At 44.1% G+C, this 25211-nt stretch overlaps 1 protein-coding gene across 2 annotated transcripts in view; it reads left to right on the top strand.

Annotated features, from left to right (window-relative positions):
* Nucleotides 1–23597, top strand: part of TBX15 (T-box transcription factor 15) — a 140326-nt gene extending 116729 nt beyond the window's left edge. For both annotated transcript variants that reach the window (XM_044983963.1, XM_044983970.1), the window contains 2 exons: nucleotides 1567–1664; nucleotides 21965–23597. In XM_044983963.1, the coding sequence (XP_044839898.1) occupies nucleotides 1567–1664; nucleotides 21965–22749 (883 nt within the window). In that variant the 3' untranslated portion in view covers nucleotides 22750–23597. The remainder of the gene's footprint in view (nucleotides 1–1566; nucleotides 1665–21964) is intronic.
* The last annotated feature ends 1614 nt before the right edge of the window (nucleotides 23598–25211 follow it).

Genomic DNA, 25211 nt, shown 5'->3' on the forward strand with positions numbered 1-25211 from the left:
TGGTTTCATGAGACCAAGAAACTATACCTGTCTCTCCACAGCTTCACTTTTCTGTGTGAGAAGCAGAAAGAGCTAACACTGGCGTGACACAGGAGCTGATTTCTCAGCAAAGGAGAGAAGACATTTGTAAGGTCCTGGGGATGCCAACAGCTTACATGCAGCTTCAACACACAGTTCTAGGCTTAGCTTTTTGGTTTATGGGTTATGTTGTCTTGTCTCTGAGCTCCATGAGCTGCCAAAGGCCTCCGTATTAACCAAATAGTTGTGTTGTAATATATTCAGTGCTGGTGCGAGCCTGCTATGTGGAGATGTCTTCTGTTCCTACTTCTAACAGCTTAGCAGCTAATAAACACCAGGCAACAATCTTTCCTCTAAACCTCCTCTTAAAATACAGAGAGTTTGGTTTGCCAACTCCAATATATTTAAAGCATCCAAGCTTCCGGGGCGACTATGAAAAGTTAACTATGTGAGTGGAGGCACGTGCAGGAAGACATTTTCAAAGGCAAAAGCCAGCTGCAGTATCAGCACTCAGTCTGCTGAGAGGCTCTGGGGATGTTAGAGCCACTTGCACTGAAAGGGGATACATTTGCACATTTAATGAAGCATCGCTTAGCTGTGCTTAATCAGTACAAGGAAGCCAACGTGCCATTGAAAGACAGACAGAAATGAAGCAATCGTGGGATGAGTTGAGCAGATTTCACTCTAGAAAGGAGAACATATTTGGGGAGGAGGATCCCATAAAGACCATACAGCTCTTTTCCTGCTAACTCTTCTTCATAGCCCTAGATGTATACTAAGAACTTAAAATCAAGGCATTTAAGGATAGCTGTAAACTAATAACCCACCTGACACCTTCAAGGTGAAACCCAACCACTTTAGGAAGCCGAGAAAATTTCAGCTCACCTTTTTTCCTATCTGTTTCTGCACTTGTTTTGGGCTAGGAACCCAAAGTGGAGGTGCCAACCATCCCAAGAAAAGGCCTCTCATTTCTGACCCAGGCAAAACTAGAAAGCAGTGGGGCTCTCCCAAGAAAGCCTCCTTTGGTTAGGGTTCCAGACTGATTTTGAAAGGAACATGGTTCAGATAGGTATCCAAAATTTGGGGGAAAGGGCGAGGGGGAATTTCGTAAAAAATCCTCCCTCCTCACATTTTCTTGAGGTTCACTAGGCTGAATCCCATCTTGCACGTGTGTGTGAGTGTGAGAGAGAGACACACACACGCACACACAGATTTCATGCTGCGCAGCTTGGAAAAGTCAGCAGCAAAGAATTAACCATCAAAACTGCTCCCCACAACATGTACAGAGATTTTAGGGTCCTGGTTAAAAAGAAAAATAATTGGAATACTGATACAATCTATTCTTATCCTGGACTGGGAAAATTCAGTTTTATTCTTGTGAACAACACCTGTGCAGTAGGGCTTGCTTGAAGAATTCACAGATGTCAAGGTGACCTTACAGTGGCCATTGGCAGTTTGTCAAATGAGGTTAGGACTATTTCTTTATTGAAGCTGATATACTTGCTAGCTGTTTGACATTTTCTTTGCTTGCTCATTTTCATTCCACAGAACTGGCCTGGAGGCCATCATGGAAACATATGCGTTCTGGAGGCCCCCTGTGCGTACCCTCACTTTTGAAGATTTCACTACCATGCAGAAACAGCAAGGTGAGCCATTGTATAAAGGGCACAAAAATGGTGGCAGGGAGGCAAAAGCCATGTTATATTGTCCAGCTGAGTCACAGAGTTTGTTGTCTGCCATGAAAAGATATAAAACAAAAAAGAGAAGCAACCAGCTCTAGAAATATGGAAGTTTTATAATTTAGGATATGTGGTGTAGCCACTTGAATATCCCTTGGATCTCTGGGGTATATAAGGGCTAGAATGAGGAGGAACAGAGGTACCTACTCAGATAAATACATTTGTTTAGCAAATGTGGGGAGAGTACAGAAGGGAAGTGGGGGAGACGCGCCTGCTTGACGAGAAGGTGACAGAAAAGGGCATTGTTACGTATTTACCATTTGAGTCATGCTCTGATGTGGTGGGAGGAAGGAGAAGACTGGACTGCCTGATCCACTGGGGACCTTTTCTGAACCAGAAGATTCCATGAACCTGTATCATCATGTGCATGCCAATAGAATCACACCATCTCTCATATGAAACCAAGTCTCACTTTCAAGAAAATCCTTTGTGTTAAAGTGAGACTTTTGGAAATTGTCCAGTATATGAGACATTCCCTTTTCACAAGTTCTTCATACTGTTTCTTACTACAGTTTCTGCTTACCGTATCTCTCAGTGTGTTAAATGGGGCTGTCATCTCTAGCTAAATCAAGGTAAAAACTTCCTGTGCCTTGTCCCCACTCAGATTTTACACTAACATAGCTAGTTAGCTATCTCAGTGTGAAAACACACCTTTTTAGTGGCAGTGAAGACATAGCCATCACTGGCTGGCTTTACTAGATTCTGCAGTGACATAACAATACTAGCAACACACACGATTAAAACTCAGACTCTTCTGTCATGAAACAGACTGTGATATGACAAGTAGAAGGAATGTGACTTCATTTCCCTGCAAGCTAATAGAAATACAGAACAGAAGGAACCATGGTCATTTCTTTATCACTGCTCCCTTAAAAAAAGTTTGCTGCAGTGTGAAAATCCCATTTTAAATACAGTGGTGATGTAAGTTTCTCATTGCTTTGGGCCAGATTGTGATACCTCATCTCACACTGAGTAGTTTTTTACAATTGACTTCAGTGGACTACTCATGTTAAAAGGTACCATTCACTGTGAGTAAAGGTATCACAGACTGGTCCTCTATATTCAGGTATAAATGCAAAACAAACAAACAAAAAATCCCTGTCTTTTCATGTTAAGGTTGTGCAGTTAAGCAACCAAAAGGAAAGAAATGCAAATGGCGAGATTGAATGTACAATCTTAGGGCCACTTTCTCTAGTCTGATTTGTGCTTGGCACAAGACCAAAAAGGGTCTCCAAAGATCTTAGGTCAGGGACGGACCTAGCCCCAGCATAAATTAGACCATCTTGAAGGCTGCTATTATTTATGCTCTGTTACTTATGGCCTAAAGGGGCTGTTCCAATAGGTAGGGATTGTCGAGGTGCAGTGATGCACCAGCCATATACCCTTTCTGCAGAGAATGCACATGGCTGGGGCAGTGGTGTTGGCAGAGAGATGCTACTCTGGCTCTTCATCACCTGGTAATTCCCATTGCACCAGCATAATCCCCAGGTAGCCTGTTGCTCCAGCTTTCCAGTGGCACAGAGCCAGAATCAGGCAGTAATGTCAATCTCCTTATACATGCTCATTTCCTGATCACAAACTGTTTCTCAAATAGTACAAATATAAGAAAGAGTGTATTTTCTACAGCCTCAGATACCCATGTCTCAGAAAACCTGTGAACATGACTGCTTAATGCCCAGAGTCCAAAACATTTTCTTTACATGGCCCACATTTTAATAAAAAGATTGCCTTATGGACACTTCCCCTTCTACTCATGATCATTAAAACAACCTCCCATCACTGCAGATTAGCTGGACTACCTGCTTCCTATTTGTGATTGCACTGTTCACTTCCCCTCCCACTGGTTATCAAATAACACCCTAGTAGCAACGACAGCAATTGCTTACATGGTGAAGTAATGTTAGGAAAGGAAAGTATTTAATGTATTTTTAGCTTCTTTTAATGCAATTTGGCAGCTGAAAAACCAGGAAGAGAGCCAGCACCATTTGACCGGCCAGTTCCCTGCAGCCCACCACTAGCTGCTTTACAGCCCACTAGGTTCAGGCTGGCCTTAAATAAGTTGTGCCCATTTGGGGCCCCTGATTTGCCAGTTTTATAACTAAAGAACTTTCAAACTACATAACTGATGTTCGTCAGCCTTGACCAGTTTGGGGCTCTTATGATGACTTGGAAGAATCATGCCAAGTCTGAACAAAATTGCAAATGTTAAAGGTGTTAGGTCTTGATTCCCTGGAGCATTAGGTCTGCTTTGCACCATGCTGGCAACACAAAGCAACCCTAAAGCTGGTGAATCCCCCTAGCTAAAGATTCACCCTGCCAAAGGGAATCCTCGAGTGGCATAGAGCCTCTGAGATTTCTACACCCCTCTTTCCCCAGCCTGTGGGATGGGGGCCTGGCTGTGGCATCTGTGCATCCATCTGATCCCCAGCGGCTGGAGCAGACCCGGAGGGTCATGGGCAGCTAGCACAAATAGATCATACTGCAGGACCCAGTTGCTGAACCCAAGGCTTTAAGCCACCTCTCGGACTTATGCTGAGCAAGCCACACGATGTCCTTAACGATTCATTTTCTTGCTATTAACCATTTGGGTTGTGTAAATGATGTGACAGGTAAGTCCATGGTTACTGTTCAGCATCCTTGACTTCAGTAGGAGCCGTTTGGGCTCAGCCCTTCTGAAGATCAGCCAGCCTGATAATTTAGGGGACTAAATATGGATGTAGGTGCCTAAGGTTAGGCCCCAAGGGTGAAAATTTTGGGCTGAATGCAGTTCTGTTATACACCTTGAGATCTATGATTTCAAAAGTTTAGGGCATTATTTTAATAAATGTGCTCATAAATTGTGAACAGAGCATGCAGTTGCCTCTTAAAATGGGTGATTGTATGGCATCTGTGAGAGAGACTGACAAGTTTCAGGAATCCATTTACTTCCCACAACTGCATGTTTTGCATGCAATGTAAGTGCCCGTTTTGGGATGGGGCCCTTTTGTGACGCCAGTGAAACGTACACTTTTGGATATGGCATGTAAATTCACAAATGCTGAGCTGTCAGTGTCCAGGAAGGTGGAAGGAGCGTTGTAAGAACTGTGATAGCAATAAAATGTGGCTGTTGCAGGATCTGCTTCCTGCTAGGAATGAAGGTTACGTACAGAATCTTCCTGTTACTCCAGGGGACATGACTGTTCTACACCATTACACCGCAATACAAACCGCAGAATTCTATTAACCAAGAACCCTGCCCATCTATTCTGATAGTGGATTTTAATATATAAGGTTTCAGGGCAACACCCACTTACTGCTCAATAAAGTTAAGAGTCATGATTTCCAGAGCATAGGAAAAGCGACAATGATGGGGCAAAATCAGCAGATACATTGAGGGTAGAATAAAATCCATTAAAAACAGTATTTTCAGTTGGTCATAAATAGCATATGAGAAGCTACCTGCATTTGCAACATCACTGCTTGCCTGTGGGACTCTTCAAAATAGATTTTATAGTTCTGGAGTGTGATTTTTAATGTCGCATTTGTTTATTTTCTCTTGTGATGGCAATGGTGTCTAGAAACTCAGAGCCCTAGATCCACAAATGTACTTCTGCCCCTAATTCCTGGTTTTAGGCTCCACTACAATCCACGAAACTCCTGCTCAGCTGCTGCCCAACCCTGTAGGTGCCTAAACTCACTTGGTACCAATTCCGGGGCCCCCTCTGATGGTGATTTAAAGTGCCCGGGGCTCCACTGTAGTAGCAACGGCTGGAGCCCTGCACCCTTTAAATTGCCACCAGAGCCCTGCTGCCGGAGCCCTGGGGAAGCAGCGGTGGGGCTCAGGCAGTGATTTAAAGGGCCCGGGGCGCCTGTTGCAGCTACCACCCCAGGCCCTTTAAATCGTCCCCGGAGCCCTGGGGTAGCAGGTATTTAAAGAATCCGGGGTTGTGGCAGCCGCTACCATCCTAGCCCTTAAAATAGCCACCAGAGACCCGCTGCCACCTCCCCAGGGCTCCGGCAGCAGGGCTCCAGGGATGATTTAAAGGGTCCGGGGTGGTAGCAGCAGCCACAGCCCTGGGCCCTTTAAATCACCTCCCAAGCCCCCGGCTGTTGCTGCTACCCAGGGGCTCCAGCAGTGCGGCTCGGGTGACAATTTAAAGGGCTTGGGGCTCCCACTGCCACTACCCTCCAGGGCACTTTAAATCACCACCCAAGCCCTGTTGCTGGAGACCTAGGGTAGTGGCAGATGGGCTTTGGTGGTGATTTAAAGGGCCCGGGGCTCCCAGCTGCCGCTACTGCGTCGGAGCCCTGGGCCCTTTAAAGCTCCGCCACAGGCTGGAGCCCCCTCCAATGGTGATTTAAAGTGCCCGGGGCTCCCAGCCACCTCTGCAGCTGGTAGTTCTGGGAGTGATTTAAAGGGCCCAGGGGCTCCCAGCTGCTGCTACCACAGCCCCAGCCCTGGGCCCTTTAAATCCTGATTTAAAGGGCCCAGGGATTTAAAGGCCCCGCCTCTTCCATTTGAGGCCCTGCAAGCTCCTAAGGACTCCAGAGTACCGGTAAGTCCTTTAAGGTACTTTCACCCCTGCCTGCAACCTGGATTTAGACGCCTATGTCTGTCAGAGGGGAGCAGTTCAGGACACACCTCTCTCATTGGCATCTCCCATTGGCTAGCTTTGGCAGCTTACCACCTAGCGTGCTGGCTTTTGTGGATCCCATTCCTAGGTGTTTGTCTCCCTATTCATTGAATAAGGAGCTGAGGCACCTATCTCAGGCTTTGGGGATTGCAGTGTTATACCTGTGATTTTTCTAGGAGCCTGGGGCCCTTTGTGGATCCAGGCCAGAGACCCTTTCCAAAATAGATCTTGTCAAACAAATCTGATTTCATTCTTTGATGGGATTACAAGTTTGATTGATAAAGTATAAAAAGTGCTGTATAGATGTACTATACTTAGACTTTGGTAAGGCATGTGACTTGTATGACATTCTGATTAAAAATTTAACCCTATACAGTATTAATAAAGCACATGTTAAATGGATGAAGAATTGGCTAACTGACAGATTCCAAAAAGTAGTTCTCAATGGGGAAATCATCACTGAATGGGCATGTTTCTTACAGGGTTCTACAGAGATCAGTTCTAGGCCTGATGCTATTCAACATTTTTATCAATGACCTGGAAGTAAACATAAAATCACTGCTGATAAAATTTGCAAATGACACAATGTTTGGAAGAGTGGTAAATACTGATGAGGACAGGGCAGTCCTACAGAGCGATCTGGATCCCTTGGTACCATAGGCCTATTAAAAGAAAATATATTTTAATATAACCAATTGCAAGGTCATACATCTAGGAACAACACCTATATAAGGGGGGAAGGGACTATATCCTGGAAAGCGGTGACTCTGAAAAGGATTTAGGGGTCATACCGGACAAACAACTGAACATGAGCTCCCAGTGCAGTGCTGTGGCAAAAAGGGATAATGTGATCCTTGGAGTATCATGTAGCAGTAGGGAGGTGATCTTACCTCTGTATATGGCATTGGTGAGACCAGTGCTGGAATACTGCTGCATCCAGTTCTGGTGTCCGCGTTTTAAAAAGAATGTTGAAAAATTGGAAAGTGTTCAGGAAAGACCCACAAAAATGGTCTGAGATCTGAAGAAAATGCCTTATAGTGAGAGACTTAGCTTATCATAAAGAAGATTGAGAGGTGACTTGATTACAGACCTTCATGGGATTCCTTCATGGGGAGAAAATACTGGGTACTACAGGGCTATTTAACCTAGCAGATCCTCAACAACTTTATGTGCCAGTAAGGTCCACAGTTTAATCATACATTGTGTGAAAAAGTGTTTCCTTTGATCAGTTTTGAATTTGCCACTTTTAACTTAATGTCTCCTTGTTGTGTTATGAGACAGGGAGAACAGAAGCGGCTGATCTATCTCCTCTCTATCATTCATTATTTTATAATTTTTTATTATCTACCCTCTTAGTCATTTCCTTTGTAAATTGTACAATCCCAATCTTTTCAATCTCTCTTCATATGAAAATTTTTCCAGGCCCTGGATCCTTTTCATTGCACTTCTCTCCCACCCTTCTAATTCTTCAATATCCTTTTTGAGATGGGGTGACCAGTACTGCTGACAATATTTGGATGGCACCACACCATTCATTTATATAATGGCATTATAATATTTGCTGTATACAATTCTCCATCCCATTCCATAGGCACCGTACCATTGTTTGCTTTTTTGACTGAACCTGCGCATTGGCAGAGCCCACGGTGACGTTGCCCAGAATCAAACATCTAGTGCAGTGGATGCCGTTATGCTACACAAGGACTGAGCAACACTGCCATTTAAAAAAATAACAGGTTTCTGTTTGCATTTGAAAATCACACAAATGATACCGCAAACACTGGCACGTGTGTGTACCCTTTCTTACACATGTGTCTGACTGACTTCATTGGGACTACTCACTAGGAAAGTTAAGCGCATATGGAAGCCTGTGCAGGATTGGTACTTTAGAGGTCACCAGATGGATGTCCCAGTGAGGGGCATGCTGCTTCTGTCCAAGAACCAGCATGTCCTTCAGGGCTGAGCACAGAATGTTTCCTGAGGAGCAGAGGGTCCAAATGAGTCCCAGTTTTGCAATAAGTGGAGTTTGCCACAATGACAACAGACCTCCATCCAGCTGAACTTTTGAAGCATGATGTCACCATCACTGAAATCTACTTATTACCAGGGAAAAAAAGAATTTGGGTTTATTGAATGCATATGGCAAAGAGATGGGGGGAAAGCCAAGAATCTATTAAACTCTTTAATTGGAATATATTTTTGAAATTTAGACTGAACCTGATCCAGATTCTCATTATTAAAAAAGATGTGGCTTGGTTTCTTGACTCTAACAAAGAACATAAAACAAATAATAAATAAAATATGAGTTCCAATAATCTGGACTATGTCACTTTCCAACACCAAAAGAGCTGTTGCTGACTCCTCTATACTAGTCCGGTCCCCACAAAACATTAAGATGAGCAGATCTTTAACAGTAATTGTAAGAACATAGGATTAAACAAACTGGATTAGACCATTAAGTCCCATATCTCACCAGCATTGTGGTAATGATGAGAACCTGATGCTTCATATGAAAGCAAACAAAATGTGCAACAAGTAAAAATTAATGCACCCAGCCCATTGTTCATTACTCTACTTGGTGGGAGAGATTTCCTCCTGAGCAGAATTGCAAAGCTGGCAAAATATTCATGTGAAATGTTGTTTCAACTATGTTGTACCCCTCAAAGTTCACTTGTTCACTAAAGAGCTATTTTCACAGTAAAAATACATACAAATTCAAAATTTTAATTCCAAACAATGACTTTTAAGGCATCATTCCTTTCAAATGGAACATCTTTGCTCTTTGCTGAGAACACTGTACCATCTGCTCCTGACTCTATTAACTGCAGCATCCCCATTGATCTCAGCTGTCTTGTGTGTCACAGGTGGAGAGACTATCTCTTTCCCATGCCGCAGCCTTCAGGATTAGGTCTGGGAGCTTGAAATAGATTTAGAACTGAACAGGGAGCCAAAGGAGTGTGTGGAGCATTGATGTGATGTGCTTTCATTGCGCTCTCTCGTTCATAGGCAGGATGCTGGGTCTTGTGCAAACTGGCATTTCAGTGTAGCCCTCACAGTAGAGTGGATTGTAGCAGTGTAACTTAGAGCTGACAAAGGCATGGACCAAAGTGGTCCTCAGCCAAGAAGAAGACACGATCTGGCTATTTTACTGGCAAAATCGAGTAAGACTGTAGTTCCAGAAACAGAGATGAGTCCAAAAGGAACCTGAGGCTGCATGGTACCTTGACAGTTGAAAGAGAGAAGCCTTGAATTGAGGGTGATGCTGATTTTCTAGCTAGTCTTTCTCTAAGTGTTCCGCTCTTCTGATAGGCATCACCTTGTTTTACCTAGGCTGAGTTTGAGCCACTTGCTATTCAATACTGCCACGATTCTCAACCAGGGGCCCAGGGCCTCCTAGGGGGCCCCAAGAAGGTTTCAGGGGGGCTGCCAAGCAGGGTCAGCATTAGACTCGCCGGGGTCCAGGGTAGAAAGCTGAAGCCCCAATACATGGGGCTGAAGCCCAGGGCCCTGAGTCATGTCACCTGGGGCTGAAGCCGAAGCCTGAGCAATGTAGCTTCATGTGGCATGGGGCCCTGTGGTGTGGGGCCCCAGGCAGTTACCCTGGTTGCTACCCCCTAATGCCGGCCCTGGCTTTTATACTCAGAAAACCAGTTATTGTGGCACATGTGGGCCGTGGAGTTTTTATAGTATGCTGGAGAGGCCTCAGAAAGAAAAATGTTGAGAACCCCTGCAATCCTGTTTATGCATGTGCTTATTTCTATCAGGCCCTGGTAACCCTGGGTCAATGCGGTGACCACATTTGCTGAAACAAAGATTGTGAGTGAATGTGTATGCGGGTGTGGGTGTTTGTGCTAAAAAGTAAATGAGACTCCACATACAAGGGCTCGGGGGTGTGAGGGGGCGGGGTATGAGGGGGGGGCGGGGAAGAAGAGCACTTGCCTGTCAAGTCTCTTTGGGATTTGTCTGAGATCCCCAAAAGAGTTTCTTCCATGAGAACATAACTGATGAAGTCAAAGGCAGCTGAAAGATCCATGGATGTTTAAGCTTGGATATTTACCACCTGTCCATTGCCATAATTTTTTTAACAAGTGTCACAACAGCTATCATGCTGCTGTCTCTGGTCTGAAAAGCAACTGTGTGTGGTCTAGGATAATTGCAGCCATCAGATGCTAGGGTTTGGTCTCCATTATCATCTTGACTAGTTTGCTCTAGAAGGAGATGTTAGAAACAGGGCAATTATTGGCAGAGTTATTGGAATCAAGTGCTGGTTTCCTAAGTGCGAGTCAGACTATTATATACTTCATATGGCCAGCACTGCTTCCTTTAAATGAGGGCAAACTGGGCCACCTTCTGGTAGCTTGACAAACTGTTGCTTTTTGGGGAGGCTGCAGTTTGGTGCTCCAGAATCTGTAATTCCATAATTAAAAGTTAAGATAATCTTCCATATGCGACTTAAATGTAACCAGTGTAGTGCAATGCAATACTATTGCTGATCAGGCCTAGTGGTGAAGATGAGAGTTTGGCCTGCTGGGTCCATGGTGGGAGGAGTCCAGGAAATGAGCTGAGGGTCAGTACCGGAGGGTCAGAGGCCAAATGCCAGAGCTGGAGACGGTAAATCAGAGTGATAAGCTAGAGGCAGAGCCATAGATAAGTACTGGAGAGGTGGAAGCTGAATGCCAGAACCTGGGGGTCATCCAGGGTCATAAATCAGAGGCAGAGTTGGGGGTCAAAGCCAGAAGGGAGCAGAGGCTGGAGCAGAGACTGGAACAAGGGCTGGAGGAAGTGCAAGTGCAGCTGCAGGTGTGGTGTGTGCTGAGCAGCTGCTGACAGGCTGTGGGGGCCAGGCTTATGTAACCCCTCTGCTAGGCTGAAAATGATAGCAGCAAGGGCCAGGTTCAATACATAGGGGTCCCTTCCCCACCACGTAATGCAAACCAGCTCGAGCCCCCACCCAGTGACCTGGGAAAATCTTACACACACCCCTGGGCGCCTCAAGGAGGCAATACTTCCCCTCTCGCAAGCACAGACACTTGGTGTAGCAGAAAAGGTTTAATCACATAAGATAAACAACAAGCATTAAATTTGGAAAATACCTCAACTAGAGTTCATAGGTCAAACCGTGAGCAAAGACCCACCCCAGCAAATTGGGCCATGTCCTTCTCTCTGGGCCCTTGAGTCCAGCAACCCCCCAAATCACCCACAGTCCCAAAAGTCCCACAATTCAAAAGTCTCTGTCCCGGGTCAGTGCAGCCCCAGAGTTCAAGAGTCTCTATGCAGAAGTCCCCCTCCCCAGCCTAGGTAGAAAGGGGCACCTTACGTGGTTCGGGGCCAACTGCCCTGCCTCTTCGTGGGGTTCTGCTTCCACTAGTCGTCCCCGCAAACAGCTCAGCTCTGCTTGCTCTGTGGGCTGCTCCACTCTGCCAGCTGCTCTGGTCCACCAGCTGTCCTGTGATCTGCTCCAGCCGTCCTCACGAGCTGCTCAGCTCCACTCACCCAGTGGCTGCACAAACTGCTCCACTCCACTCTGCCAGTATTGCTTCAGGCTCCCCCACTCATTAGCACAGTGCTCTCAGCTCAGCAAGTCCAGCTCTTCAGTGATTTCAGCTCCACTCATTAGCACAGTGCTCTCAGCTCAGCAAGTCCAGTTCTTCAGTGATTTCAGCTCTTAGTGATTCCAGCTCATAGTAGGGGAGCCCCAGTACCAGTGAATTCAGCTCAGTAACCTGCATCTAGATTCTTAAGGGAATCAAAAATTAACTCTGACATTCCACAGTGGAGAGAGGCATAGGTGGAATTGGCGCTTCTGGCTCACACAAGGCGCCTATATCACCAAGTACAGATATCTGTCCCCAGCCTCTCTCTCTTGACTGGGTTTTGGAACCCATGTCCCTTGTCTAGCAAGTCCTATTTAATTGATAATGAAACACTCTATCATAAGACAGTTTTGTAGTTCCTCATTTACTTAATTGGGGTGACAACATTTTATTGCTCCTGCCCCAATAACAATGAAATTGGGGCTCCCACAGCTGTGAAAATAACCATCCCAGGCTGCTGTGCGGTATGCTAAGTGGGGGTGGGTGTGCCAATGCAAATAACTGAATTGCTAATGCGAATACTTGAAACTTCTTTCTGCACTCCCCATAATCTACCACCAGAGGTCAGGGTAGAGCTCATCTTGACTCTGCTTACATCTATAAGCAGGACTGCTACACCAGCAGCCAATCAGGGGCTGTGGCCACTCTGGGAGTTCTAGGGCAGTGCAGCTGGGCTCATTGGTTGCCTAGCAGCGCAGTTAGTCAGGGAGAAGGCCAGCAGCTGCTCCTAGCTGGTCTGGTGCCTGACAGTAGCCTTCTGGGGTCACCTCCCAGGAGACCTTGGGCCGGGTTTCTTGGGCTAGGTCTGGTGGAAGGTGCTCAGGCAGTCTGGGGCATGGATGTGTTCCATGGTTTCCCACAAATGCAATATCCCTCCCAGTCAATCATATATTGGAGCCTTACCCAGGCTTGGTGGGATTCTAGAATCTGCTGGCCCACGTATTCCTCTTCATCTTGTTTGGTTATCGGCAGAGGGGGAGAAGTAGTGCATTATGGGAAGAGATTCTCAGTGAAAGGTTTCAGTAGAGAGAACACAAGGTGGACCTTGAGGGATCCTTACAGCTGCTGTTGAAAGGCTACCAGGTTAAGTTGTTCCATGATTGTAAAAGGTCCCTAAGTATTTGTGGTCCAATTTTCAGATGGACAGTTGGGAGCAAAGGATTTGGACAGATTGCCAAAGCTTATCCCTTACCTTGAGGTTAGGGGTCAGCTGACAGTGTCAGTGGGCGCTTGTATGCTGTGTTAGTCTATGCTAACCAGTCAGGGGCGGCTCTAGGCATTTTGCCGCCCCAAGCACAGCAGGCAGGCTGCCTTTGGCGGCTTGCCTGCGGAGGGTCCGCTGAAGCCGCAGGACCAGCAGACCCTCCGCAGGCAAGCCACCGAAGGCAGCCTGCCTGCTGCCCTCGCAGCGACTGGCAGAGCGCCCCCAGTGGCTTGCCGCCCCAAGCACACGCTTGGCATGCTGGGGCCTGGAGCCAGCCCTGTAACCAGTGCCTGAGTTCTTGGTGTACTTGGTAGATGTGTGCAGTGAGGTCTGCAACAGTGGGCATTTGTAAAGAAAGGAGTCTGATGGGTGACGGCATGCGTGGACTTGTAGGCAAATTCTACCTGGGGAATGAGTGCCAGCCAATTGTCCTGGTTGTAATTTAGGAAGCAGCATAAGTATTGCTCTCTCTGCCTGGCCATTGATACTAGTGGTGGTAATATGTCAAGGTGCAAGGTTCGGTGCCAAGTAAATGCAAAAATTCCTGGAAAAAGCAGGAAACAAACTGGGACCCTTGGTGAGATATTGCACTTGTGGGCAGTCCATGAAGGTGAAAGATGTTGTCTTCCAACAGATGGACTGTTTCCTGGGCAGTGGGGAGACCACAACATGGTATAAAATGCACCCCCTTTGTCAGTCTTTTGTGATAATGCATCTGCCTTCCCATTCCTGGTCTTGAAGTGGTAGGTCACCATGGAGTCGGTTCGTGTGAAGAAGCAGGATCAGCACTGATTTAGGTGCTGAACCATCTTCAGAAATTCAAGGTTCTTGTGGCCAGTGAGGACATGGATGGGAATCTGGCACCTCCAGGAGATGCTGCCATTCCTCAAAGGCTGCTTTGAGCCATAGTTTTGCTCCACTGGGGTGAACTTGCTCTAGTAAAAAATGCAAGGGTGCAGCTGACCATTGGAGGCTGTCGTTTGTGGGAGGTCATGGGCAACAAGCCAGGGCATTCTCAGGATGACCGGAGCATGGGGGGCCCTGAATCAACCCGAACCGAAGAGGGTCCCAGTGCCCCAGAAGAGTAATTACTGCTAATGGGTGGTCTGGTGGATGACCAGCACCAAGGCTAGGAACAACCCATAAATGGTTTCTGCCAGATACAGAGAATTCTTACACACTGCAGGGATCCCGTGGGCCTTAGCCACATCCTCCTCCATAAAATTATCTGAGGCCCCTAAGTTGACCAGAGTCTTCAGGTGAACCGCTGGTGTTAACTCTGAAGCCTTATTACAGAATTTAAATGTTATCAATTTCACTGCTAATCAACTCACACAAGGGAGAAAAAGGATAGTCGTATTATGAAGAATTGCACAATCTACTATGAATGGCATTTTATTTCAGTGTAAGTGGAGCTTGGTCTGTGTGTTGGGCTTGGGATAGTACTACTATATTTTCCCCCACAATTAAAAAATCTTGCTTAGCAGTAGGCCTGAGGGCAGGGATCTGCTTAGCATGTACTGACCTAGAGTTCCCAGGACCTCTGCTGGACTGGACCAAACTCTATCAAGAATGGTGGAAGAGCCACTGGTCATTGTCTCAGATTGGTTTCTTTGGTGCTGAGGAGACTATCTCAGATTTGATTAATCTTAGCAGCAAAATTGCAGGATTTCCTTGCATATTTCGATATCAGACACAGAAGGGTGCCACAAGTATTTGTTATTTTGCATCCATTCTTTGTTTGATATACTTCATTGGGGCAGTGGCCATTTTGTGGCTAGTATATCCATGATTGTGTCCAACTGATTGTTGTAGTGGTCAGTGCACTATTCTTGATGCTAGACAGTTTCTCCTCTAGGGTGTCCTGGAAGCTCACTGTGGATCCAAGAGCCTACAGAGATTAATCAGATTAATAGGTCTCTATCTGAATTGGGGACATAGGAAACTAATTTCTGTAGGTGATGTATGGTCTAGGAAAGAGATCTATTTTCTTCATTATTGCTGGCCATGCCGAAGGCTGACAGTCCAGTGCAATGAGCATCTGGCTGAGTGAGTGTGGATGCAGTACAGGAAAATCCTATGGTTGTCATGATGGACACAAGCCATTGTGTGACAGACTATCCGTATGGGTATTATTGTCTCTTTTCCTTAAAGAAAGCATGGCCTAGTGATTAGCATGCAGGACTGGGAACGTGGCACTGTGGGTCTTAACATCTGATCGCTAGCACATTTTAAAATCCTGGTGTAAACAGGAAAAGTTGTTGCTTTAACATGTTGTTTGGTCAAGATGCACTATAGGGTGACCCTTCAGAAATGCTATAGAAATGGAAAGTATTATTGTAACTGGTTCTAAAGTTACTAATATTTCTACAGATTCTCAGACTTGGAGGCATCTTAAAAGAAGTGACAGCTCAGGTTTCATTATACCCTTCTAATTCTGAATGTCTTAGTGTCTAATTCTTTGTGTGTGTGTCCCCTAATAAGTCCTCTCTCCTCCTAAATCCATCCCTGTAACGATCTTTGTTGCCCTTCTGTGGACCTTTTCATAGAATCATACGTGAGACTGAAAAGAGCTTCTGAGAAATCCTGGCTGTTTCTCTGCCAGTGCAACAACTACGCAAACAGCCTTTCAGCCTCATCTCTGTCCTTTTGAAGATCTTGCTGTGAATTAATAATTCAATGATTGGCCAAAAATTGTAGCGAGGAAACAAGCAGTTATGTTCTTATGGAGCAAATCTTTATGGAGAAATAGTTCGGTCTCATCACCCCATGAAGGGGGAAGATATAGTTCCCAGAACCAAGAAAGAAACAGGATGGAGCCTAGCACATTGCAGATCTGGGAAGCAATTTGTACTGCTTCCATTCTTAGCTTGCTGATAACCATGGGTGGAAAATTCCGTTGACTTTTGCAGGAAATGTGGGATTGGATTCCAGTGACTCACAAATTCAATACTCAGTATTGTGAGGATAATCAGCACAGGAATGACAGCCTGGATGGAACTGCTAAGCCAAGGGCATTGCTTTTTTGTGAACACTCCGGACTTCTTTTCCATTGGAAGGTCACATAGCACTGCACCTGCTGGAATTGAGATGCCTAGAAAGAGGCATCAAAGCTATGTAGTTTCGGAACATCTCCACTGACGGAGAGGTAGTGCAGGCAGAAAGAAGAAACTAAACTAATCTGAGAGGTTGCAGGGGTAATGTGATGAAGAACTCTCTGGTGTCTCTCTTCTTCCCAGCTTTCTGCCATTTTTAGATTTCTGTGCAACTGAGTTCTTGAAAATTAGGCAAAGCAGATAGAGATATAGAGAGGGCATGCGAGGGAGAAGTCTGCTGCTTGTCAGTCATATTTGTAATGCAGAATTTGGAAGGACAACAGAAAGGGAGGAGAGCACCTTTTATGCACAGTATATAGTTTCGGTTACAGTAAGTGAAAATCTGTCATATATTAAACTACTAGCTTCAGGACCTCCACTGGGGTTTGATTAATGAAGGAATCCTGTATTCACAGGCAGCTCCAGGCCCCAGCACGCCAAGCGCGTGCTTGGGGTGGCATGCCGCGGAGGGGCGCTCTGCTGGTCGCCGGGAGGGCGGCAGGCAGGCAGCCTTCAGCAGCATGCCTGTGGAGGGTCCGCTGGTCCCGCGGCTCCGGTGGAGCCGCAGGACAAGCAGACCCTTCGCAGGCACGCCTGCGGGAGGTCCACCGGAGCCGCGGGACCGGCGACCGGCAGAGCATCCCCCGCGGCATGCCGCCATGCTTGGGGTGGTGAAATGTCTAGAGCCACCCCTGCCTGTATTATACATGATTATACTCCATAAATGGATGGCTAAAACAAAAAATCTTACTTGTCAGCAAGGCTTCTGAACAATGGAGGGTATGCAGAATAAATATTAACTATGGCATTCTTTTTAGAAGTAGATAACAGCAACCACTCAAGAGTGACTAGTATGGTTAAAGTTACATAAGTTTGCATAAGCCCTCACTTACTCATAACCTCCTGAAATGTTCACCTTTGGGTTATCATTTTCATTCATGTTCTCTGTGCAAAGGCAAAGTGGTTTGGAAAGTTGAAATAAGATCTCTTGAGCCATTTTTAGTCAAAAGTGTGTGTGTGTGCACATGTATGCGCCTGTGTGTGGAGGGGGGGAAAGGGAATTATGTTTTCTTACTCAACATATCCGTTCCCTGTATGCATGCAGTCATCTAATGAATGTCAACTAAAAGGGTAACATTTTGAAAAGCATCTAGTGTGATTTCAATGGGACTTAGGCAAACAGGAGCTTTTCAAAATCCCATTAGGCTCATATCTACATCTTTAGGTGCCTAAATACCTTTAAAAATCTATCCCCAAACCCATTTTCAAAAAGGACTTAGGCAGCTAGGAGCCTAAGTGTCACTGAAAGCCAATGGAACTTAGGCTCCTAAGTCAAACTGAGCAAATTGTTTTTCTGGTTCAGGGTCTGAACCAAAAAATCCGAAGAAAAAAAAAACCCACAAAAAAACAAAAAAACTAAATCTCAATTTGTTTCTAACCAAAATGGACTTTTTTGTTTTGTTTTGTTGCCAAAACAAAAAACCAAAACAAAACCCCCAAACTTTTTTTTGTATCAAAACCCACCAGAAACAAAATTTAACTGAAACAAAATAAAATTTGTTTTGTTTTGTTTTCATGTTGTTTATTCAGGGTGTTTTTAGATCAGAAATTAATTTCGGGGTGAGGGGTGGAGAGGCATCATGGAATTTTCAGGAGGGAGGTTCACCTTTTTAAAAAAAAAAAATACATATAGCTAAATTTTGAAAAAAACCCAACCCTCTACTTTGAAATGAACTCCAAAATGGTTGAAATGAACTGGTTTGACTTTTCAAGGGGAAAAAATGAAATTTTTCCAGCCAAAACTAAATTTTGAATTCAACCTGAATTCACGAATATTGTCAGTGCCCTAAGAAATGCATTCTTTTGCCTAGCTCCTACACCTGTGTCACGAATTAAGCTGCTAATTCACTCAAGTGTCTTTGAAAATTATATCCTAAGGGCTTATTTACATGCAGATTTGCACCAGTTTGACTAATGGCTTGTCTACATGGTGGGGAAATGCGCATTAGCATGTTGTGCATTAATTAGTCCATGTAGACCCTGCTGGTATGCACTAAAATTTTCCAAGTGCACTTCAACATAGTGCTGTTTCAAACAGTGCTACTTTAAAGCACCGTAGGGAATTTGCAGTGTGCTCTAGCAGGGTCTACATGGACAAATTAGTGTGCAACACATCAGTGCATTTTAGAAATCACAAGCCTGTAGTGAGCATTACCTGCCCATGTAAACAAGCCCTAAAGGTGTCATTTTAAAGCAGTTCAGTGAAACCAGTAGAAAAAGTTGTTTAAACATGTATTTCAGTGTAAACCAGGTGTCTTGGCATGAGGAACTTCTGAAAAGTGAGTGGAGGAGTTGTTAGAAGAGAAAATGTGTTAAAAGAATTGGCTTGCCAAATCTTAAGGCTTAGGTCAAGTGTGACTAAGGCCTTATCTATACACAAATGTGCACCAGTTTAGTTAAACTGGATTAGTTAAAATTGATGCAAATCCCTGTGTGGGCATTCTTATTTCAGTTTAAAAATGACTTATTTTGGTTTAATTTAAACCTATTTTTAATTGATTTAAGCTAAACTGAACTATGCCTCATTTAAAATGAAATAGAATGTCCACACAGCCTTTTGCAAGGCCTTAGTTTGATGGATGTGCACTTGCTGGACTTGGTGCTTTCTAAAGTGGGAATTAACCATTTTTCCAAGAACCAGACACTACAAATGTCAACTCTAGGAAGATACTAACCATATCTGGCTGGTACAGGTTATTGAGTGCTACCCTAGAGGGCAGCTCAGAAACTTCAGCTAGTGCAGAATGCCGCTGCTTGCCTTTTAAGCAGGGCAAGCTGATATGAATACATAACTCCTGTACTCCATGCCCTATGTTGTCTTCCATCCTGCTTCAGATGGAAAATCAAGGCAATGGTTATACTCTATAAATTACCTGACACCTCACTACTCAGGTGACTACTTCAGCCTCATGCCTTCTGCAGGAGTTGGGACTTGCCCGAAAACTCTTGTGTTCCATGCTTAGGGTTGAACGCCTGAGGTGAGTGGTCATCAGCTCTGGAATTGCTTCCATTGTTGTGTCCATCAGATCCTGGCCATTTTTAGGGCCTAGTGCAAAATACCTTTTTAGGTTGGCTTTGTCTTAATTACTGGATTTGCACTGCTGGCCAGTGGATGGGGATGACTTGGAGCGGAATCACTTTAATTCCTGTTTATGGGCAATGTTAGGTGTACAATATAATTATTACATTTTGTAATACCACTAATATAGATCTTTGCATCCTTGCTTTGAGGAAGTGGAATGTCTACTGGGGATAAGATTCTATCCCAATTTCCTGAACAAACATTTCAAGCCTAGCATATATCGCAGCCAGTAGTTTATGCTGCTTTTCTACACCATTTTCTCAAGTTCATCATAGTGTAAGAGGAAGAGGTCAGTGAATTAGTCACAATAAATAATTTATTCAACAAATTTTATTACAAACGGATCTCAACATTCTCACAAAATTCACAGAAATTATTTGTTGTTCATATTTATTCCCAAATGCTGTCATCATATAATTAATGGCCTGCAGATTGTTCACAAAAAGTTCATTTCAGATCATCGCATTTTGACATTTTTGCTGTGTTGGTTCATTTCACATCACATGGTATTGCATCTGTTCCCTAACTGAGTGACTTGTTTAACTAACAAACAGACAAAGAACTGCAAATTTTACAACCAAATACAAATTTCTGAATTCACTTACAGTGAAGCTTTGAACAGTCAAGCTCAAATGTGCTTTTCATGAGTACACATGCTAGGAAAGCTTGAATACTTGAATGTTTCTGGAAAGTGATGGTCCTTAAATGCTGTTGAATCAAAATTTACTTTTCAATTTGAATGAATATTTGAGGACAGTTTTTTTCTGCAGTTTACTCAGAGTGAGGTAGAAATTTTCAGATGAGAGGACATTAGAATGATTCAGAATAGTAGTTTGGTTCTGATAATCACCCAAGAGTTTGGATGCTTATCAGAGCTATCCAGGCTGAGTTTGCAGAACTAGGCTGCAGATCTTATGAGAATAGGTTTTTAACTTCATGATTTCCAGAACCTCTTTTGCTGTCTTGGCAGGAAATACCCAAGACCAGCCTTTCTTCTTGTATTTCACCATTTCTGGTTCTCATTCCAAATAGATGTGAAAACAAAAACAAGTTTATTCATTTCTTCCAAATCTACATGTCTCCTTCTGACCTCCCCCACTCAGTTTCATCTCAAATATTCGATCGCTTTCTAACGTAGCATCATCAATGTCCCACCACTCACTCAGACTCAACATGGTGAAAACAGAACTTGTCCTTCAATCACTGACAATAGCTATATTATCCTCATCATCCAGCTGTCCAGCCTCAGTGCTGTATTCAATCCTCTCTCATTTTTATACCATGTCCAGGCAGTCTCCAACTCCTCTTATTTTTTCCCATGACAGTACCTCAGAATCTGTCCTTTCCCTTATGAAACTCACTGCTAAAATCCTTCTCCTTACCTTGGTCAGCTCTCACCTTGATTACTGTATCTTCCTGTTCTCTAAGGCCTCCGCCTCTTCTCTGGTCCCTTCCAGCTTGACCAAAATTCAGCTTTTACAGTCATCTTCCTCTCCCTCTGCTCTGGTCCCATCACACCTCTAACCATATCACTTCTCTGGCTTCCCTATACTTCTTCTGCAAAGCTCTTCCATGCAAACCCTGCAAATAAAGAAATATGCAACACGTAAAAAGAAGCATTTGAAAGAAAATATCTTCTACAGTCTGTGCTCAGTGGAAAATTGCACTCCCCAAAAGCCATGCCTCTGTCATTGTTCATCCATTTTCCCACATCCCTTCCTGGTATGTTGTCTTCTCATATTATTGTGTTTTCAGCTTCTTCATATTATCAGCTCAAAGGGGAAAGGTATTCTATTTCTCAGTATGGCACCAGGCACATGCTTATTATGCAGTTTAGTTAATACCGCAATAGAAATTATAATAATCATTAATAGTAAATGAGGGGCATGCAATCCAGTACCATTTTAAAGTTGAAGCAGATGATGGAAGAACCTTATTCAAACATGTCATTCATCTGCTGTGCAGAACACACAGTAGCTTGTAACCATTGTCCATTTTTAGTGTAACTTATCCTGTGGCTTAAATCAGTACTATTGACTCCACAATGAGCCATCACAGAAAATCATGGAGTGCTGTAAAAATCCTACATGCTCTCAGTCACTTCCTGCCACAGGCCTACAGTGCTGATGATAAAGCACGTGTGTAGCAGTGCAGTACAGACTGCTGAATAGGTGGTCTTCCTGGAAACCAGTAGAGAGTAAGACAAGACTTTAAATAAGAGCACACTAGATTAATATCCCTGTAAAATGCAGATCTCTTGACAGATGGAGTTGGGTTTCCCCGCAGCTGTTTTCACTGGAGTTTGCTGTAAGGTGTTTTGCTTCTCTTTCCTATTGTAGAAGGGAAGAAAACCTGTTTAAAAATCAAATGATAACAAAAGAAAGAGCAACCAATTTCATTTGTGAAACTAAGGTGCAAGCTAGTAGAGGCTAATTTTTACGGTGGCCATTTTGCCTTACGTGTTTGTTTACTAAAAGAAGCTGCTTTGTAAGGGGACCGTCTCGTTTTGCATATGTGCTGTGAACCTTTTAAAATCCACTTTTGTGTTTTGTTTTTCAGGGGGCAGCACAGGCACCTCCCCAACAACCTCCAGCACCGGGACCCCATCACCCTCTGCCTCCTCTCATCTCCTCTCTCCATCCTGTTCCCCTCCAACCTTTCACTTGGCCCCCAACTCTTTCAATGTTGGCTGCCGGGAGAGCCAGCTGTGCAATCTCAACCTGTCCGATTATCCCCCATGTGCCAGAAGCAACATGGCTGCCTTACAGAGCTACCCAGGGCTAAGTGACAGTGGGTACAACCGACTCCAAAGTGGCTCTGCTTCTGCCACTCAGCCCTCAGAAACCTTCATGCCTCAGAGGACTCCATCCTTGATCTCAGGAATGCCTACTCCTTCCTCTCTGCCTAACAATGGTAAGATGGAGGCCTTTGGTGGCCAGCTGGGGTCATTCCCAGCCTCTCAGTTTCAATATGTCATGCAAGCAGGCAATCCTGCCTCCACCTCTTCTTCTTCACATATGTTTGGTGGTGGCCACATGCAGCAGAGCTCCTACAATGCCTTCTCCCTTCACAACCCTTACAACCTGTATGGATACAATTTCCCTGCTTCCCCTAGGCTGGCAGCAAGCCCAGAGAAACTGACCACCCCTCAAAGCACTTTACTCTGTTCTTCCCCTTCCAATGGGGCTTTTGGAGAGAGGCAATACCTTTCAGCAGGGGTGGATCATGGAATGCACATGATCAGTCCTCCAGCCAACAACCAGCAAACAGCCAGTGCCTGTGACAACAGACAATATGGGGCTGTTCCAGGCTCATCTTCACAGATGTCTGTGCACATGGTTTAACCAGTGATTTGTCTCCTCGGAACTGAAGGCAGCAAGACCCTCATTGTCTCCATGGGTGATCCTGTCTCAATACCTTTTTGCCTTTAAACTCATAATGGAACTAGTAGTTTAATTATCAGTGGAAACACAAGCCATCTAAATTACACTCTAAGTAATCCAATGGAAAGCCCCTGCTGACAGCCTCTGCTGCTCATTGTAATCCAGGGCCTAAGCATCTGCAATGGAGCGTCTGTGCCAAATAGACTTTTCAGAGGGAAAGGCTCACTTAAGAGAAGCTGGAGTGAATCAGATTAAATACAGTATATGCATTAACTCTCAATTAGCATGAACTCTTGATGTTGAAGGAGTCTTGTATGTGTGCTATCTCCTCCATACCAAAGGAAAGAAGTCACTGAAGACTTCATCATACAGAACTGCACTGCCCATGAGAGGCCATTGCATTAAGGGCCTCACCCTTCCCTGACTTTTCCTTGCTGCCAGAGTGGTTTAGCATATTGCTGAAGTTAACACAAGTCCTGCGGTCCCCTCTCCCCGCTGTAGTAACAGGACATTATTGCTGAACTGGAACTTCTCTCCTGCAAAAGATATTTACTTTCTGAGTCTGGCTGTGTCTGGCAGGCAGTTTTCTTTGTATGGGTCTAGCTCACAATGGTGCCATGCCTGCACAAAGAGAGAGAGCCAGAGCGCGGAGTTTTAACTCATAAATTAAATGTTTCTTCGAACACCCTAGTCAGCAGAGGTGGAACCTCTGCCATATACTGGGGGGCATTTTTAGAATGATACAGAAGGGGAGAGGTGTCTCAGCTGTGCAACTCCTGTGGATGTCACCCAGAGTAGTACAGCCAACCCCCCCCCCCCCCCCGAAAACCTGTCTTGGAACATACATGCCCCACAGCATTCAACTCAACAAGAGAAAAAGCTCCAGATTCAGCTCATGGTGAATGGTGGCAAGAAAAGAGAGCTCTGCTCTTCTGCAAACCTGAGATATATAGTATGGCCAACTTCATCTATCTTGCATGCAAGAGTTGCCATAGAAAACCTTTAGCATTTAAGTAATGATAAGGGCAGGTGTTCTCCACCCAGCCTGCCATTAGATCTCTGTTTTACCAAATAGATCATTGCCTTTTGAAGTTTCTTTCTTTTCTGTTTTTTTCTCCTTTTTCTTCAAATCCTTTAAAAATGAGAAAACAATTGTAGCTTGGTGCGAGCTAAGCATTTAAGTTGTGTGAAAATGCAAATACCAAGTAACAGAATACAGATATTATTGAGATTTGTTTTGAGGTGTTGTATAAATGTATTTATGTGCCTAGTGGGGGATTCAATATTATGAATATAAAAGAGGGCAATAAAAAGTGTATGTAAAATATGTATGAAGAATAAAAGGTGTATAAAGATTTGCCCTATGCACGGAACTCTGTTTCTAAGTGCCAAGCACAGAATGCGCTAAATAAATCTTTGCAATTGTCCCTTTTGTGTTTTGTTTGTCTGTGAGAGTCAATCCATAGTCTGTGGTCATCAAGTTTTTAAAATGCTGACATGCTTTTATGGGCAAAACCCAGGAACTGCAGACACAAATGCAAACACAAGGTTACCACACATGGAAATTAAAGAAGGTTCAAATATATACACACACATCTGCATGACTGGTTCTGAATTGATCCAATATAGGAGAAGTGTGGGCAAAGTTAAGAATATTGCTGTGCAGCTGTCATTGTAATAAACAACTTGTGTGGCAGATTCCACTCAAACAAGAACGTTTTATACAAATGAGAACCTTGATATAGCTACAGTCAGATTCTTATTCACTACTAGAATTCCTCCAAGTATTCATTAGCCTCAGGAGATAAGATGATAGATAGGAATACAGTAGCAATTCCTTTACAAAATAAAAACTTCTCAATAAACGTTGTTTTTAAATGTCGGAGCTCTATAAAAAGATTTGAAAAGTCAAACATACAGGATTTGTGAGATGTCTGTACTGATAGGAAGGATTATCTTACATGTAACAAGAATTTCCAGTTTTAACTGTGAATTTATGAAGACCATATTTAAGGTTAATTTTTAAATGAAGACAGAAAATTACAGATTGTAAATATTTTTAACTTTCCATTTGTTTTATTTGTCAACTTTTCTGTGGCATTATATTCCCGCATATGTTACTGACATGTTAAATAATACCTCAAGCAATGAAAAAAGCTGAAAAGTGCAGTTTTGCAGTTCATAGCTTTTCCACTGTTAAATGAAAAAATGTCCTTTGAATTGCAAATTGTTCCTTGGAAGGAGGAAAACACTTTAGAAGTTAATTCTCTAAACATTTTTTAAAGAGGAACATAGGAATTGTCACACTGGGTCAGACTTGTGGTCCATCTTGTGTAATATTGTGTCTCTGACAGTGACTGGCATCAAATGCTTTAAAGGAAGGTGCAAGAAACCCTGCAGTAGACAGATGTGGGATAATTTGC

Source organism: Mauremys mutica, chromosome 1 (assembly GCF_020497125.1).
Source record: "Mauremys mutica isolate MM-2020 ecotype Southern chromosome 1, ASM2049712v1, whole genome shotgun sequence".
NCBI lineage: Eukaryota > Metazoa > Chordata > Testudines > Geoemydidae > Mauremys > Mauremys mutica.